We start from the raw sequence: 17,102 nt of genomic DNA on the forward strand, positions 1-17,102 counted from the left end.
GTGAAATGTTTTACAGCGAAAAGCGTGGCACTAAGCAGTTATTTAAGGCTGAAATACGAGGGTTAACTCAGATTTATCAAAACTTTGTTACATTTGATCAGAATCATGTGCAAGGTATATCAATAGGAAAGAACGCTATATACATTGCCGTATTTACAAATTTATACAGATACAAGTGTAGTACAGACAATCACATTGACATTTTTTGCAATTGCACAACTGTAACATCACATATGTAACTTTATAATGTCGGAAATTTAGTTTAACATTTTTGTGTTTTCTTTTTAAAATTTACATAGATTGTAATAATAAAAAGTATTCCTAATGATAATACATGGAAAGAAAGGTGTAGTTTAAGATCAAATTTTAACTGCATTTTTTTATAGATTTTAAGAAGAATAAAAAAACGCCGATCATGCGAATATAAACTATGTAATTGATCTTAGTAAGTTCAATATGATACGTTAATCTTAAGTTGCAAATGTAATGGTAATCATTTTATCACACACAAAGTATTATAATTATAAACATTTTGCAGTGTATTCGGATCAGTTACAAAAAGAGTTATCAGACTCGTATCATAATTTGTGGAATAACATTTGTATGAGGCTACATGCAGCCCATAAACGGTAACGTTCTTGTGCGCTAAACTATAAAGGATGCGTAAACGTCCTTTTACTGTTAAGCAAAAAATTGTATCACTTTACTGAGGTGTAAGAGGCAAATAAGAATGTGTACTATTCACTGAAGGACTACCTATCATCATAATATGTTTTATTACTGTAAGCGTTTGTTTGTTTTGTTTTTGTAGGGTTTAAAATCAAGCCGACAAAATAAAAGTTAATCGCATGTTGGATGAAGACTCCAAATGCCTCTGCCGGCCTCATTTCATTACGGACGGGCACCCGGATAAAACCACCATCCGCATGAGATCAGATAAATATATGTGAAATTCAGTGTAGTGGGGTTGTAGGCGGCAAAGGTTAGGGTGTAGATTTAATGTAAGCCATATTCAATTTCCTTATTGCTTTAATTTGGAACATCGGCTCCGGTGTCGCGATTTGATATAATTACAAAGTTTAATGCGCAAACGTAGTTGAAATTGTATTGCCCGTTGGAGAGACTGCTTTGATTACCAATATCTATCAAAGGCCATGGAGTATTGGAAGTGTTTGTTACACTTCAAGAATATCCATATTAAGAGCATGTCTTTGCATTAATGTAGTATTTTTCTCTCTGAGAACTGGGAAGGACGACAAATCGCTGATAAAAGGCGACATTAATCGATAGTAACGTCTAATTGTCAACTATCTTTTGTCAACTACGGTTATCTAAACGAGATTTTATCTGCTGCAGAGCGAGAAAAGATAGTGTCGGGATGACGGGATATCAATAAGGAAAATATACATTCACAATATGGCTAGGAATAATTTTACTGTAAACTGTAAAAGGAAATTTGAAGTCCGTAAATATATTTTTGTGACTTTATTCCTTGTTTATATAGGAGTAACCTGTACGTCACTACTCTTCAAGTCAGACTACTTAAAAACAGCTTCTGAACATAGAAAATACCATTCAAAAACTTATAAGACATCTGGAACATTTCGCCGTTTTAAAAGGGATACGATCAACAATACAGAATCTTTTGGGCAAGGTAAGATATTTGCATGTTTCCTTTTTTAAATTTCGTAACGTTAAAACAGTTTTGAACACCGGCTTATCATATCTTCCCTCTTAATACACAAATCCTAAAAAACGTTTTTTTGGACTGAATGAGTTTAAAGATGAAAAATACATAATGTCACACGCTTCTACTAGTTGATGCCATATTCCTTCAGCCGAATATAGGATGTATGAAATATGTCTTCTATATTTGATTTTAGAGAACTGAATCTCCCGTTGGGATAAGATTGATTCAATTTCTCCAGCAATAACTACAAGTATTCCAACATAATTTCCTTGCGGAATTAAATAAGAGCCTTAGGTGACAATATTTGCATAGCGTATATGCTACGGGTTAAAATTATTGGTTCTAAACCTATTCGGGTAAATTTTCCATGGATATTTAGCTTAGGAAGACTTCTTTGATAGTTCTTTGATACTTCCATGATATTATTTTGCGGCTACAGGGGAATTTGATTTTTGCAGCATGTGAAACTAAAAGCAATCAGATATTCATTGTTCTTCGTGTAGACACACCATCGTAATAATTGTTTTATGGACTGCTCCTCGTTATCATTCCGAATGAAAACAATTTGTATTGTTATTATGATAAGTATTCTAATTTCAGAACGACATGACCGATGTTTTATTAAATTTAAGATTCAAAATTTAAGGTCAATTATGCGGACGATAAACAAAATGTATATTGTCTTCGTATAGCATTATCTATCTCAAAATACCTTCTCATGCTGAATAAATAGACCATGTTTACATTTAGTTCATAAACGAGATAATCTGAATTAATTCAGACCTATGATAATGAAGTGCAGTGCCGTAGCCAGACACAAATTTTAACCGAGGCAACCTAGGGGGATCCGGGGGCATGCCTCCCGGATTTTTTCCCCAGGACGTCTCTGGTGCAGTCTGAAGCACTCTCAAACTGTTTTATATCACAGTAAAATCGTCCCTTTAGCCCTATATTTCACAGAACGTTCATATTTTAAGAAAAAATATATTTATAACAAGGATAATTGGGGATTTATCCTATTCTAATATAGTCTCGGATACAATCATTTTTGTAATTGAAAGGCAATAAAATCAGAAAACCAACAGTAAGACATACAACATGCTTTTTTAGCTCACCTGTCATGAAGTGACAAGGTGAGCTTTTGTGATCGCGTGGCGTCCGTCGTCCGTGCGTCCGTGGACGTCCGTTCGTTCGTCCGTCCGTAAACTTTTGCTTGTGACCACTCTAGATGTCACATTTTTCATGGGATCTTTATGAAAGTTGGTCAGAATGTTTATCTTGATGATATCTAGGTCAAGTTCGAAACTGGGTCATGTGCGGTCAAAAACTAGGTCAGTAGGTCTAAAAATAGAAAAACCTTGTGACCTGTCTAGAGGCCATACTTTTCAATAGATCTTCATGAAAATTGGTCAGAATGTTCACCTTGATGATATCTAGATCAATTTTGAAACTGGGTCACATGCCTTTAAAAACTAGATCTTTAGGTCAAATAATAGAAAAACCTCGTGACCTCTCTAGAGGCCATATTTTTCAATGGATCTTCATGAAAATTGGGTCATGTGGGGACAGGTGAGTGATTCAGGACCATCATGGTCCTCTTGTTTAGTATACTAGTAGTTTATTAGTTTATAACCCGGGAGGGGGTAGGTACTGGAGGTACTGGAGGGGGACTGTTTCCATGTTGGTGTAAAGATAACTATGAAATGGTGGCCTCTGGTGCATTTTTTTGGTCTGAATTTTAAGGTATTGGAGGGGATTCCCCTTCAGTTTAGTGGTGGTCAGATGGTTCTCTTATTTTGAAATACAGATACGAAATGGTGGCCTATGGTGCATTGTTTGGTCTAAAATTTGAGGTACTGTAGGGGGATCTTCTCAGTTTAGGGGGTCAGGGCTCTCCCCCTGGAAAAAATGAATTACAAGTATGAAATGGTGGCCTCTAGTGCCTTTTTTGGTCTGAATTTTAAGGTATGGAAGGGGATTCACCCTCATTTTCAGGGGGCTTTTTCCCTGAAACATTTTGAAAATTCAGTATGAAATAGTGACCTCTGGTGCATTTTTGGATTTGAATTTGATAAATATAATACACAATTGGGTTCGACTTTGATGAGTAGCTCACTTCTCAGCCAACTTTGGGGAGGGGGCATGGACAAGTCTATCAATATGGATTTCCGCCTCACCTCGCCTCAATGATGTCATGAGGCAGATATATTATGTTATATTCTCATGATATTAATATACTTCTCTGAACTTTTATAACTGAAATTTTCATCAGTGTGAAAGGCCTACTTTTTACTCTTCTTTTGTTTTTGCCTCTCAAATTTTAACCGAGGCAACTGCCTCGGTTTGCCTCAGTGTGGCTACGGCGCTGAAGTGAACTGTTGGAGATTTATCATAGTATTCCTACGTCATAGTTTGTTATTAATAGTCAAGTCACATGCGCTATATATACATGTATGATAATATAGTATTGTTAAAGATAAATTAAGATACTGAAGGAGTTAACAAAAGCCACAAGTGTAGATTGAAAAAACAAACAACTTTATTCTTTTGTTTGGGTATAACGCCGTTTTTAACAGTTTTTCAGTTGTTATCTAACGGCAGGCAGTTAAAATTCTGTACCAATCCGAAACTGTTCTCTGCAAGTAACTGTTAACTTCCCCATACGAATCAAGCTGGAGGACTAATGATATCAGAAACAATGTATATTATTAAATTGTCACGGAGAACATACGCCTCGCCCGGTGATCGAACTTACGACCCCGCGATCCGTATGCCTGCGCTCTTCATACTGAGCTAAGCCGACGGTCGCTTTCTCTCGAGATTTCTCCAATGTATATATAAATCAAATACATGTATAGGGATTGTACCTTACCATTCAAATTGCATCTGATTTTGCTTTCTAAAATAAAGGAACCGAAGGTCGTAATCGGATAAGTTTAAATCGGATGGAGATTCAGTCGTCAGTAAAAGTCAGGATGAATAAAATGACAAGAAAGTCCAAAGGTGATTTGCAAGTTGCACGTTGGAAAACGGTTATGGAGGTGACGTCTCATAACTTTTCGTTAATGTGGTTTTGTTAAAGTCTGATATCGCATCGTTCGCGAAACTGACTCTGAAACACCTAAGTAGATCTAACTTGGTAATGTTTGATCTTTTTGCTGCCAGAATAAATGCTCTCAGTAAGCTGTTTTTAATCAATACCTGTGATAAATGAATTTGCCTGCTAAAGATTTATCACAATGACTCTACGTCATAGTTTGTTAGGTAATCAAGCCACATGCGGTACATATGCATGCATAATACACCAACAAGTGTACTGAAGGAATTACCAAAAAGCCACATATATTGTTGGGACAGAATGTATTTCTGAAAGATTTCTGCAATTTATATATTGATTATTTATAGAGACTGTACCTTAAACTTCAAACTGCGTCTGTTTTTGCTTTCTATTGATAGGTATATAAAATAAAAACGGAAGATGGTCGTACTTGTGAAAGTTTAAATGATAGATATTCGATTATCAGTAAAGGATATGTCGGGATAAACAGATTGTTCAAGAAGTCCAGAACTAAATTATAATGTTGACTTGCAAGGTGCATGTTGCAAAACAGTTAAGTAGGTAACATTCATTGAAATAACTTGACATAACGTGGCTACGTTATACGCGACGTCTGAGATCGCACGTTCAGTGAATTCTCAGACACCTAAATAAATGGGTGATCGTTAAAGCTTAGATAAGCCTACTTCTGCCAGAATAAAACTAGATAACGATTTTAATAAAAACAAATATGCTAGATTTCAGGAAAGTCTGGCTTAAAAAAAATACGATAGCTGTTAATATGTTATATCGGCTTCGATATGCAATAACAGTTGTGTTGTCAGTGTATGGTCTTAAATTTTATATATAAGCATCCGACTTTAATTTTTTTATTGGTTTTTATAGTACTATCTCTACATCACAAATGTAACGGTGTACGGCGCTATAAATATATATCCAAGACAACATCTCCCTATTAACAATAAATACTACAGAGGTCGAAATGAAAATACGTTTCTTTGAATGGTGTGGCAACGTTAAATGTCGCAACGCCGCTAAATGTCGCAACCACCGTTATATGTCGCAATGTTGACGTTAAATGTCGCAACCACCGCTAAATGTCGCAAAATCGTCTGCCGCTAAATGTCGCACCTTTAACGTTAAATGTCGCAAAAATTGCCCACCGTTATATATCGCAACTCCAACGCTAAATGTCGCACAGCAAAATAAGAGTTAAACAGTCTTTACAACTTAGAGATAAGATTGGGTAATGAATGTTTGCATGCATCAGTATGCAATGTGTTGATTTGGGAAGGGCTGAAATGACGTTTCACTCTAATCTGCACGTTTGCTTTTCAGTGGTCCCGCACCATACATACGTTATATATTCTATATCTAAAGGTTTGAGCACTAACGTAGTACTCGCCACAGTACTAAATTTATTTCAGGTCTGAACTATGTAATTCTATGGAGTCCTGTTTAGCTCATGAGATATTAAGCTCGCGCTCCGTATTGTCGCGCGTTGTATAGCATGTCTTGAGTCGACTGAATTTCGTTACACAACAGCCCGGGGCCAGAAATTGTTGATGGATGGGGGGGGGGGGGGGGGGGGGGGGGGGGGGAGGGGGACACAAGTTTAAAACAAAAAAACAAAAGCGTCACCGGCGACGTGCGGTAGGTACGGGGTTCCTCTATCCGTATTTGTGGGAAAGTTTTTTATGTACAGGTATGAAATGCTGGCCTGTGGTGCATTTTTGTCTATTTTTTTTAGGTACGTACTAGAGGGGCATTCCCCTTATTTTAGTTGGTTAGGGTTTTTTCCCCCTTGACAATTTTGAACTACAGGTATGGAATGCTGGACTTTTATTGCATTTTTTGTTCAAAATTTCGGTGTATGGGAGGCGTTATCCCTGCCATTTTCGAGGGTTCAGGGGCTCTCCCCGGGAAAGTTTGAAAAACATGTATAAAATGGTTGCCTCCGGTGCATTTTTTGTCTTAATTTTAAGGTACTGGAGGAGTATTCCCCTCATTTTAAAGGGTCAAGGGTTCTGCCCCATTGGGAATCTTTGAAATATAAGTATAAAATGTTCGCCTCTGGGGCGGTTTGGGTCTTCATTGTGAGAAAATATTATTTCCAAAATAGTCGGGTGCAACTTAGATGAGTATAAGTCACTACTAAGCCAACAAGGGTGGGGTTGGGGTGGGGGATCGGCTCGGGCCGCGATCCGGGCATGTTACACAACAGGATGTTTAACTACGCGACACGAAGACTGTAACTGTGTTTTGTACCAGCTGTAGAAAACGAAGATTTTCTATTAATCAGCCACGGATTCTATTTCTTTGTTTGGAGGTTTACATTTAAAATCATAAGGTGACTATCAAGCTTCAATGGCGGGGAAAGATCCTATGTGGCCCTCTGTACATTTTTTAGGTAAAGCGGGAATTTTGATATTATTTTACTTTTAGTCTCTTAAAATTGTTTGCTTTAGTCTCATTCCCCTAATTATCCTACTGTTCCGCCTACCCACACATAACCCCCCTCTCTCCCCACCCCCTTCAGAAATGTAAATATTTATATTTTCTATTAATTGTCTTGGTGCTGTGTGTTTGTGTCTTAGATTTCTGTGTCGTTATTCGCCCCGTTCCCCACCCATACCCAACCCCCACAAACATACAACATCATTACCAAATCGTATTTACTTAAAGAAACCTCAGAATATTTCTGTCCTAAAACACTGGCCCTATTACAATATAATAAATATTTTTCTTGCGTGACTGTTTAGCAAAGTGTGTAACTCAGGTGAGAGATCTAGGGCCAACAAGGCCCGCTTGTTGCTATACGTAACAACACTTATCATTAAGATAATTATTTGTATTACATAAACCTGTTAATTTTTCTTCCCTCAAAATAGTAAATATACACAAGGAATTGATAGTCACAGTGTCAAATAGGAAGTGCGACATTTAGCGTTGGTGTTGCGACATATAACGGTAGGCAAATTTTTGCGACATTTAACGTTAAAGGTGCGACATTTAGCGGCAGACGATTTTGCAACATTTAGCGGTGGTTGCGACATTTAACGTCAACCTTGCGACATTTAACGGTGGTTGCGACATTTAGCGGCGTTGCGACATTTAACGTTGCCACAAATGGCGCTTGAAATAAGTATACTCTATTCTACACAGTCTTGTATTTAGCCATACCGCTGCGTTCAAAATTTTGAATAAAATCTTTAACATATTTATAAAACATTCATTCAGTTGATTTCATTTTATTATCCTTGATGCGTCAAACAAATAGTAAAAGCGATTTAATGCAACAAATCTAGTCTTATATAAACAGGCCTAAATGCATGATGATCAAAAAAAAAAAGATATCGTGTCAAGTAAAAAATCAAGTGATTTTAACTCATTGAACACAGTAAAGAAAGTTATTTAAAACATGATTATGCTGTGTAAGCTAGAGAGAGTATTTAGGATAATATAATCTTCAAGGTTTTGACACTACTTATTGGTTCTTTATAATTCTTTGAATGTTACCACCCAAATAAAAGAAATATATATTGCATTAAAAGCCCCCGGATTACAGATGTCATCTCAAGGAATATTATCATACTAATTTGTATATCGTTCATCACACATTCTGTATCATATTTCTGGACAAAAGTTACATTTGAAATCAAACGTAAACGGACCTTGTTCACAAATGAAGTCCTTTATCTTTTATAGCCCGACAGCTATTGTTAAAATATCCATAAAATTATTTATTGAACTTCTAAAAACCGTATTTTACGCTCAGAGGGATGTTGATTTTTTTCATACGGAACTTGCAGGGAGCAAAACTTTGAAAATACTTTGCCCTCCGAAAGTGCTTGCCAAATTTTACAATAATTTCAACGTAATGTTCCCTAAGTGAAGCTCTAATCCCCTCAAACTATCCTGTTTGGTTAAACCAAATGAACCCTAGCTGCTGGAAAACAAAGTAAATCTTCTTCTCTGAAACAGCTAGCTCAATTTTAAAATTATGTGTATTTAAAGTGGTCCTTAGGTGACTCTTTATGATACCAAAGTCTGCTACGTTTAAAGGCATACAGATCGTGGGGCGCGACTAGTTCTCCCTGTATGACTTAATAGAAAAACTGGAAAATCTTCTCATGCCCGATTGTAAAATAATTTCACTGCAATGTTCTATAAGTGACACTTACTATAAATCATACTGTTTTGTTGAAAATAATAGCCATAAGGGGACTGACGGGCTACATTTCTACTTTTTATATATTGCTCTATGGAAACTGCTTGTCCGATTCCAAATAATTTGGCAGGAATGCCCCTTTGGTGACTTCTTCTCAGTTCCTTCCGCTAAGAAGCATGATTGTCTGGAGACGTTCTCTGTATTGCTGTAGAAAGTAACAAATCTCCTCCTCTGAAATTGCTGGCCCGAATTCAAATCAATTTCACACAGATGTTCCTAGGATGACCCCCTGCCAAAGTTCCTCAAGCTCTCACCCAAATTAATCCCAACACCAAGCCCCAGACCTTCCCCAATTTCTTTTTCATTTTTCGTGTCTTGTATTTCTTGATATTGTCTCTTTTTACCACCTCATTACCACCTGGCCACATTACATGTCATACCCACCCGTATTTATTCAGTGGAAACTTTAGAAAGTTCCTTACTTATTTCAAAACAATTTCACAGATATTTTCCTTATGTTACCGAGCTGTTAAACTCGGGTGAGTGATCTTCGGCCATCGTGACCCCTTGGTGTTTTTGTTTTGTTTCTTGTGTGTATAAGTGATAGGAGAACAATTAGTGTGTGGTTATATCCGGTAAAAGTGAGGTGAGGTGTGCACCACAACCAGTTTAAGCTCACTAGTGGTGTTATTGCCACTTATAGTTCCAAGGCGGTGTCCCATTGTGTTCCTATGACCCATCGTTTTTTATCCTCACGCGCGGGCGTGAGAGCGTGTGTGTATGTGAACGTGCTCTTAGTTGTAGAGTTAGGGAGGCTGCCATTTCTCTGATTTGAAATAGTGTAATGTTGCTGTTAGTAATAAGAGTTGTTTTGTCCGCCCTGCGATTCAAATGGGAGGAGTTTTGCTCACCTTAAAAGGTTTACAAGAAGGGTAAAACAATATGGTGGGGTTATTGTCCTACCTGGAGAAAACATAGGGAGGGGATTTGCCCGCTGAAAAAAAAAACAGTGGAACATTTTTACTAGCAGAAGAAAGCATTGAATCAAAACAAAATATCCGATGTCAAAACAAGCTGTGTATCGTTCTTATCAACAAAATTTTTAACGTAACAAATTCTATAGCAAGAATAGGCATACTTGACAGCTCAAAATGCTTGACAAAAACGTAAAAAAAGTATAACATTCTGGCAGAATATAATTTTGGTGTTTTCTTAATAGCACACGAGTTAACAACGTCCCCTAATGGAATGTGGCCTATAAATGTGTTAGATATGTTCTTTAAAATGCAAATTATTTTACAAATAATTACACAAATGTACATGTACGTATACTTTACTTTTCGATAGATGGATGGATCGGTGGGTGGAGGGTGGGACCGATCGATCAATTATTATTGGGAGATATATAATTCTATTATATAAATATATTGTACAAATATTTAGATAACTCCTCAAAACAGAATGTATTATTGAGAGATATATAATTCTATTATATAGATATTTTATACAAATATTTAAATAACTCCTCAAAACAGGACCAGCAAATAAACATAAAAGCAGTCCCGTACTTAGGTTCAGTGTTGTTTTACCATTAGTCCTCAAGGGTATTTGCAGTCTGTATAACAAAATACCGCTCATTCCGGAGTTTGAGGGTAGGAATGGTGCTGAATAATGAACGACTAAAAACCGAGTCTGCGATTATTTTGTTTGGTTACATTCTGCGCTTTCAAAGTATCATCTTATAGATTTAATTAGCCTTTTGAATAACAAATGAGCCAATTTTCCGTATGTCAAAATGTTGCCCCTGTATTTTTAGATTAGTACTTGTTGGCAGTAATCAGTCAGCACTAACATTGTTAGGCAGATACATTTTTATGAAACAGATCCAGTCAGCTAATTTGTCTCTGAAGTTTTTTATAGGATTAGTTACACGTTTCTCAAAACTTCTTCTCATCAAAACTTAATACGTTACATTGTAAGCGGGATTTAAAAAGAAGTATGTATACAGGACATTCAAAATTGTAATATGTACTAAATTTCTATATCTAAATCTGGACCATTTATGTAACAATTTGTTTCCAGTTTATCCAATTTACTTGCTTTACAATTTGTATTGAGTGAATACTGCTTTATTGTTTAAAAATAACCGGTAAAAAGAAAGAATCTGAAACAGATTGGCTTTACAGTACAGTAGGTCTTTCATCCTTTTTCCTACAATCACAGATTGGCTTTACAGTACAGTAGGTCTTTCATCCTTTTTCCTACAATCACAGATTGGCTTTACAGTACAGTAGGTCTTTCATCCTTTTTCCTACACAGATTGGCTTTACAGTACAGTAGGTCTTTCATCCTTTTTCCTGCACAGATTGACTTTACAGTACAGTAGGTCTTTCATCCTTTTTCTTACAATCACAGATTGGCTTTACAGTACAGTAGGTCATTCATCCTTTTTCCTACAATCACAGATTGGCTTTACAGCACAGTAGGTCTTTCATCCTTTTTCCTGCAATCACAGATTGGCTTTACAGTACAGTAGGTCTTTCATCCTTTTTCCTACAATCACAGATTGGCTTTACAGTACAGTAGGTCTTTCATCCTTTTTCCTATAATCACAGATTGGCTTTACAGTACAGTAGGTCCTTCATCCTTTTTCCTACACAGATTGGCTTTACAGCACAGTAGGTCTTTCATCCTTTTTCCTACACAGATTGGCTTTACAGTACAGTAGGTCTTTCATCCTTTTTCCTACAATCACAGATTTCTGTTGTTATTACATTACCAAAGTTTCAGCTTTTTTGTCGTTATACAGATAAAACTGCTGTGCAATGTTTGTCGTTTGGCGTTTGAACGCCAATTTCTGTTCAACGGTAGTAATGAAATAAGAACGGCCTTCTGCTGTTTGTGTATACTTGACATTTTACAACAATTTATTAGGATAGCTTTTCCATTTCAACCCTTTTCACGCGTTGACCTTCAATTTTAGCTTCAGATAATCAAGAGGCTGTATGTCATCATAATTTAATATGCTTTTCTCCATAAAAACTGCTTACGAAAATTGATTGCTATTCATTATATGGAGCTCGCTACGTGTTTGGACCAGTTTTCACATTTATCGCGAATTCAAAGCACACAGTTTAGAAGTTTATTTTTTCAATTGAATTCCCGATTGTTCGTTTGTAATATACTTCATATGCATACATGTACATTTCTTATCATTTTATGCATCTTCAAAATAAAACAGTCACGTTGCTTTATTATCCCTGTTAAAGTTTGTGTAAAGTTTTTGTTCAACAACTGGACATCGAATGACTTATAAATAGTGGTAATCGTAGCTGGCTGTCTGGTCGTGTACATCGTTCCAAGATAGAAATTTGAATACATTTTGTCCATTGACAAACAAAGAGATATAAAGTATTCAGACCAATCCATTTTTGATAGAATGAACCTTTACAGCATGTACGAAAACACTTCATTTTCATTATTGTATGTGCTGTTTTAAAGCTTATTTCACTTGTTTGATTACTGATGCCGGTCTGTTAAATGGCGTCAGTGGCCAACGGCTAATAAAATCTCTATTAATGGCAATATACAAGGATAAACTTAACACCATGTTTGTGTATTTTTATGACAATTACACTTGTTTTGTTTTTCATAAAGTATTTTCAGAGCAATATAATTAGAAATTGTTGCTATTTAGACACCCTGCTAATATTGAATAAACTACATTTAGAAAGTAAGGACGCTATTTTCATATATAGATTAAGACCTTGGGACATCTATATTGGTAGCATTAACTTGCGATATTTGGATAGAATAACTATCTCAACGTGTATTGCATTTCACAAGAAATCACATTATTACAAAAGAATTTTTAAAGACATGTAAATAGAAATATACGCAGTTAAAGAAGAAAATGATGCATTTCGAGGGCATATGCTAGCAGTAAGAGCAGACAGTAAAAGAGTTGGGACAGTTTTGAATCGACACTCACTCTAAAATACCAAACATTCACACGAGTTGAACACACTTGCACCCAGATTGAACACATTTTCACGCAGACTGAACATACATTCACGTGGTTTGAACAGAGGTTCACGCATATATATCAGACACACAATGTGGATTGACCAAACATTTACGCGGACTGAACAAACATTCACGCGGATTGAGCAAACACTGACATGGAATGAACAGATGTTTAGGCAGTTGATCTGAATCACTCGTTGATCAGAATATAATCGTAAACTGAAGTATTTAATCAATTACCTTAGAAAGTGTCTTACAGGTCTGGATGCCACATATCTGGATGTTCAAGAAAATACACATGCTGCTTAATATAAAATGTTAGTATGATTACTGGAATATAGAGTTATACAGAGTTCAGACAGAGTTGGTACAATGTAATTTGTTTTATCTGAAGTGCCCTTCTTCCTTTTCGAATTTGTTTTCTATTGTTAACAGCATTTTACATAAGGATAATCAAAGCCATTTGCTTACTGCACTAAAACAAATATTGAACGCATTTAATTACAAAAACATAAAAAAGAAGTGACATAGTAAAATAACGTTTTAAAAATGATTATTATCCTTCTTGTTAGCTATTTTATTTCTTAGCTTATACGTATACAATATATCTGGAAGGAATCTATTTCAATACACGTTTCTGTTACTAACCAGTCTGCTGACAGTGGCAACAGCAAAGTTCAACTGCGTCATCTGCTTAGGTCTAATCATAAACCACCTGATCGGCTTAGATCTAATTACAAAAAATCTGATTTGTACCCTCAGTATAAACCGAATCACCGACAGAGAGTATACATGTCTACAAATTATAATACATAAAACTTTAATCGTATCAAACCTATAAGTCCATTTTCCTTTAATTAATTAAAATTTAATTTGATCTTTTTTTCAAGAAAATACGTGTATGTGTGAAAAGAACTGCGACATTATAACTTGTTCATTAAATTGTTTGTCATGTTAGGCACAGACTAGTTCATTTCCAGTATAAGCGTAGAAACAAAAAGTATGGAAATTTAGAACGTAATTATGTAACAGATTATTTCTGAAAAATATTGAATAAATATTGTCTTGGTTTGTCAGATAGAGATCAGCTCACGTGAGAAACCCAATTACCGTTCTTCCTCGAAGAACAAAATATTGCAAAACGTGGAATTCCTCCAAGTCCCGGTGATTGCAGCGGACTTTCGCCGAGTCACTTCGCTGGAATCATTAGAGGCTAAAGTGGACAAATTTGAAAATGAGATGAAAAAGTTGTGGAATTATGTACACGATAAGCATAATCAGACTATAGAACGGGTAAAGCAGGTGGAGGAAAAGGCTGAATGCAATGATTTCGCCATTGGTGTTGTGAACAGTAAGGTTGTGGAAATAGAGAAAGAGAGAGACGAATTGAAGGAGGAGATTGTGTATTTACAGTCACAATCCATGCGAAACAACCTTGTGTTTGGTAACATTAGAGAGGCCCCAACAGAGACACCGGCAGAAACCGAAATAAAATTAAGGAACTTTATAAAAACGGATTTGAAGGTACACGAGAAAGTGGTGGATGCCATCCAGTTTGAGAGAGTTCATCGTATGGGAAGTAAATCGCCTGCCAATAAAGGGAGAAAAATCGTGGCAAAATTTTCGTTGTTTAAGGAGAGAGAGATGATAAGAAAGCAGTGGAAAGTTATACAGGGAACGGACTTTTTCATGCATGAGCAATTCCCGAAGGAAGTCAACGATAAGAGGCGTAAGCTGTTACCCCAACTTAAAGAGGCAAAAAAGAAGGGAAAGAAGGCATGGTTGGCGTACGATACTTTGTACATTGATGGAAGGCCGGTGAGAGAAGAAAAGTAGGGATTCGAGGAGGATGGGCTCAACATTTTATCGTGGAATGTAAATGGGTTAACGGTCGGTAAGAAAAATTCACCTGAATTCATAAGTTTGATTTCGAAAAACGACATAGTGTTTTTATATGAATCGTGGACCAGTAAAGATAGTGATATTGAACTCTCAGGCTATACTTCGCATAACTTTTACAGAAAATTCCAGAACAGGAACGCTCGAAGATGTAGCGGTGGTATTGTATTATATTATAAAGACCATTTAAAACCTGGTATTGAAATTGTAAGAACACACTGTGATACTATAATTTGGTTAAAATTAGACAAGAACTTTTTTCATTTGGAAAATGATATATTTATTTGTGGAGTTTATATATGGGGAGAAGATTCACCCGCATATAACATATCCAATGTAGATTTATTCGATACTATTCAAAATGATGTACATGATTTTGAGAATTCAGGTTCCCTTTTTTTAACCGGAGATTGGAATAGCCGAGTGGGAGTAAAAGACGATTTTATTATAGTGGATGCTTATAATTGTCACACTGACGACGAGGATTATGTTCCCGATCAACCCATAAGCCGGGCCTCATTGGATAATGTATGTAATAGTTTTGGGACAAGATTGCTTGACCTTTGTAGAGCTACCACGTTACGCATTTGTAACGGTAGATTAGCACGTGATTATAATTGTGGTATGTTTACCTATGCCAGTACAAATGGGGCGTCCGTTATTGACCTACTGTTAGCGAGAGAAAAGGATTTCCCGCTATTGTGCGATTTTTACATAGACTCGTTTAACGAATACAGTGATCATGCCCCACTTTTGTTCTCATTGAGATGTAATGTTGTCACTGAGACGACAAAGTTTAAAAACTCAGTCAGCTATAAGTGGAACGAGAATTACAAGGAGGCATTTCGTTCTGGATTAATTGCAAAATTACCAGATTTAAATCATTTAACAAGATTTATAAATATTAATAATAGAGAATCCGTAAATGATGTATTAAACAACTTCACGAGTATTGTTCGAGAGGTTGCAGACCCATTATTCTTAAGCTCTTGTAAAAATAATTATAAAACTTGTTTTAATGAAAATTCTATAGTCAATCATGCAGAATGGTTTGACTTAGACTGTGTACAAGCGAGAAGGCGTTATTTAGATGCTTTGAATGTTTTTAACCGGCTTAAATCTAGTACCAGTAGGGAACATTTTTGTACGTTGAAAAAGAATTACAAAGATTTGTGTCGTAGAAAAAGAAATATTTTTGAAAAGAAAAAAATATTGGAAATAGGTCAAATGAAAAACGCAAAACCTAAAGAGTTTTGGAAATTTTTCAAACGTAAAAGTAGCAATAGAAATAACATCCCTTTAAATGATTTTAAACAATTTTTTGCTGAACTAGGTACAGATATGTTTCAATGTTACAATCAGGAAGCAGAGGATTTTGCGAAGATTACGATTTTAATAATTTGGACTGTGACTGTGAAGAATTAAATCGGCGCATAACAGTAAATGAAATTATTACAGCTGTTAAGGGTCTTAAAAAAGAATCGGCTATGGGGAATGATTGTATTATGAATATGTATTTGATTGAAAGTATAGATATTTTGTCATCACATTTATGTGACATTTTTAACGCTATTTTGGATTCGGGCTATTTTCCGGATAAATGGACGGAGGGGATTATTATTCCCTTACACAAAAAGGGTGATGTTAATGACGTGAACAATTATAGAGGGATAACATTAGTTAGTTGTTTGTCTAAACTGTTTACTTCGATTTTGAATAAACGTATAGTATCCTTTTGTGAAAATAATAATGTAATATCGGATGCCCAATTTGGGTTCAGGAAAGGCCGTTCTACTATTGATGCTCTATTTATACTATTAAACACTATACAAAAATACATTAATGAAAATAAGAGACTATATTGTGTATTTGTGGACATGAAAAAGTGCTTTGATACAATATACAGAAATGCATTATGGTTGAAATTATATAAAAATGGAATACAAGGTAAATTGTTAAGAATTATCAAAGATATGTATAAAAAGGTTAAATCTTGTGTAAGAAACTGTAATGAATATTCGGAATTTTTCGAATATGCAGTAGGCTTAAGACAAGGGGAGATAATGTCGCCGATTTTATTTTCTCTTTTCGTGGAAGATCTGGAGTTATTTTTACAAGATGATATAAATTCTGGTTTAATTATCGACGATATAGTACTTATTTTATTGTTATTTGCAGATGATATGGTAATAATAGGCAAAACACCACAGGAGCTCCAGGAAAAGTTAAATTTATTGTTTGATTATTGTAATATGTGG

General features: G+C 35.7%; 1 protein-coding gene across 2 annotated transcripts in view; it reads left to right on the forward strand.

Annotated features, from left to right (window-relative positions):
- The first annotated feature begins 1,143 nt into the window (after positions 1-1,143).
- LOC123531664 (sodium/potassium/calcium exchanger 3-like) overlaps positions 1,144-17,102 on the forward strand; it is a 101,329-nt gene continuing 85,370 nt past the window's right edge. The window contains exon 1 of one of the 2 annotated variants that reach the window (XM_045312829.2): positions 1,144-1,654. In XM_045312829.2, coding sequence (XP_045168764.1) covers positions 1,417-1,654 — 238 coding nt within the window. In that variant the 5' untranslated portion in view covers positions 1,144-1,416. The remainder of the gene's footprint in view (positions 1,655-17,102) is intronic. The other variant, XM_045312830.2, reaches the window with a different exon arrangement.

The sequence above is a fragment of the Mercenaria mercenaria genome, chromosome 11, assembly GCF_021730395.1.
Source record: "Mercenaria mercenaria strain notata chromosome 11, MADL_Memer_1, whole genome shotgun sequence".
Taxonomy (NCBI): Eukaryota; Metazoa; Mollusca; class Bivalvia; order Venerida; family Veneridae; genus Mercenaria; species Mercenaria mercenaria.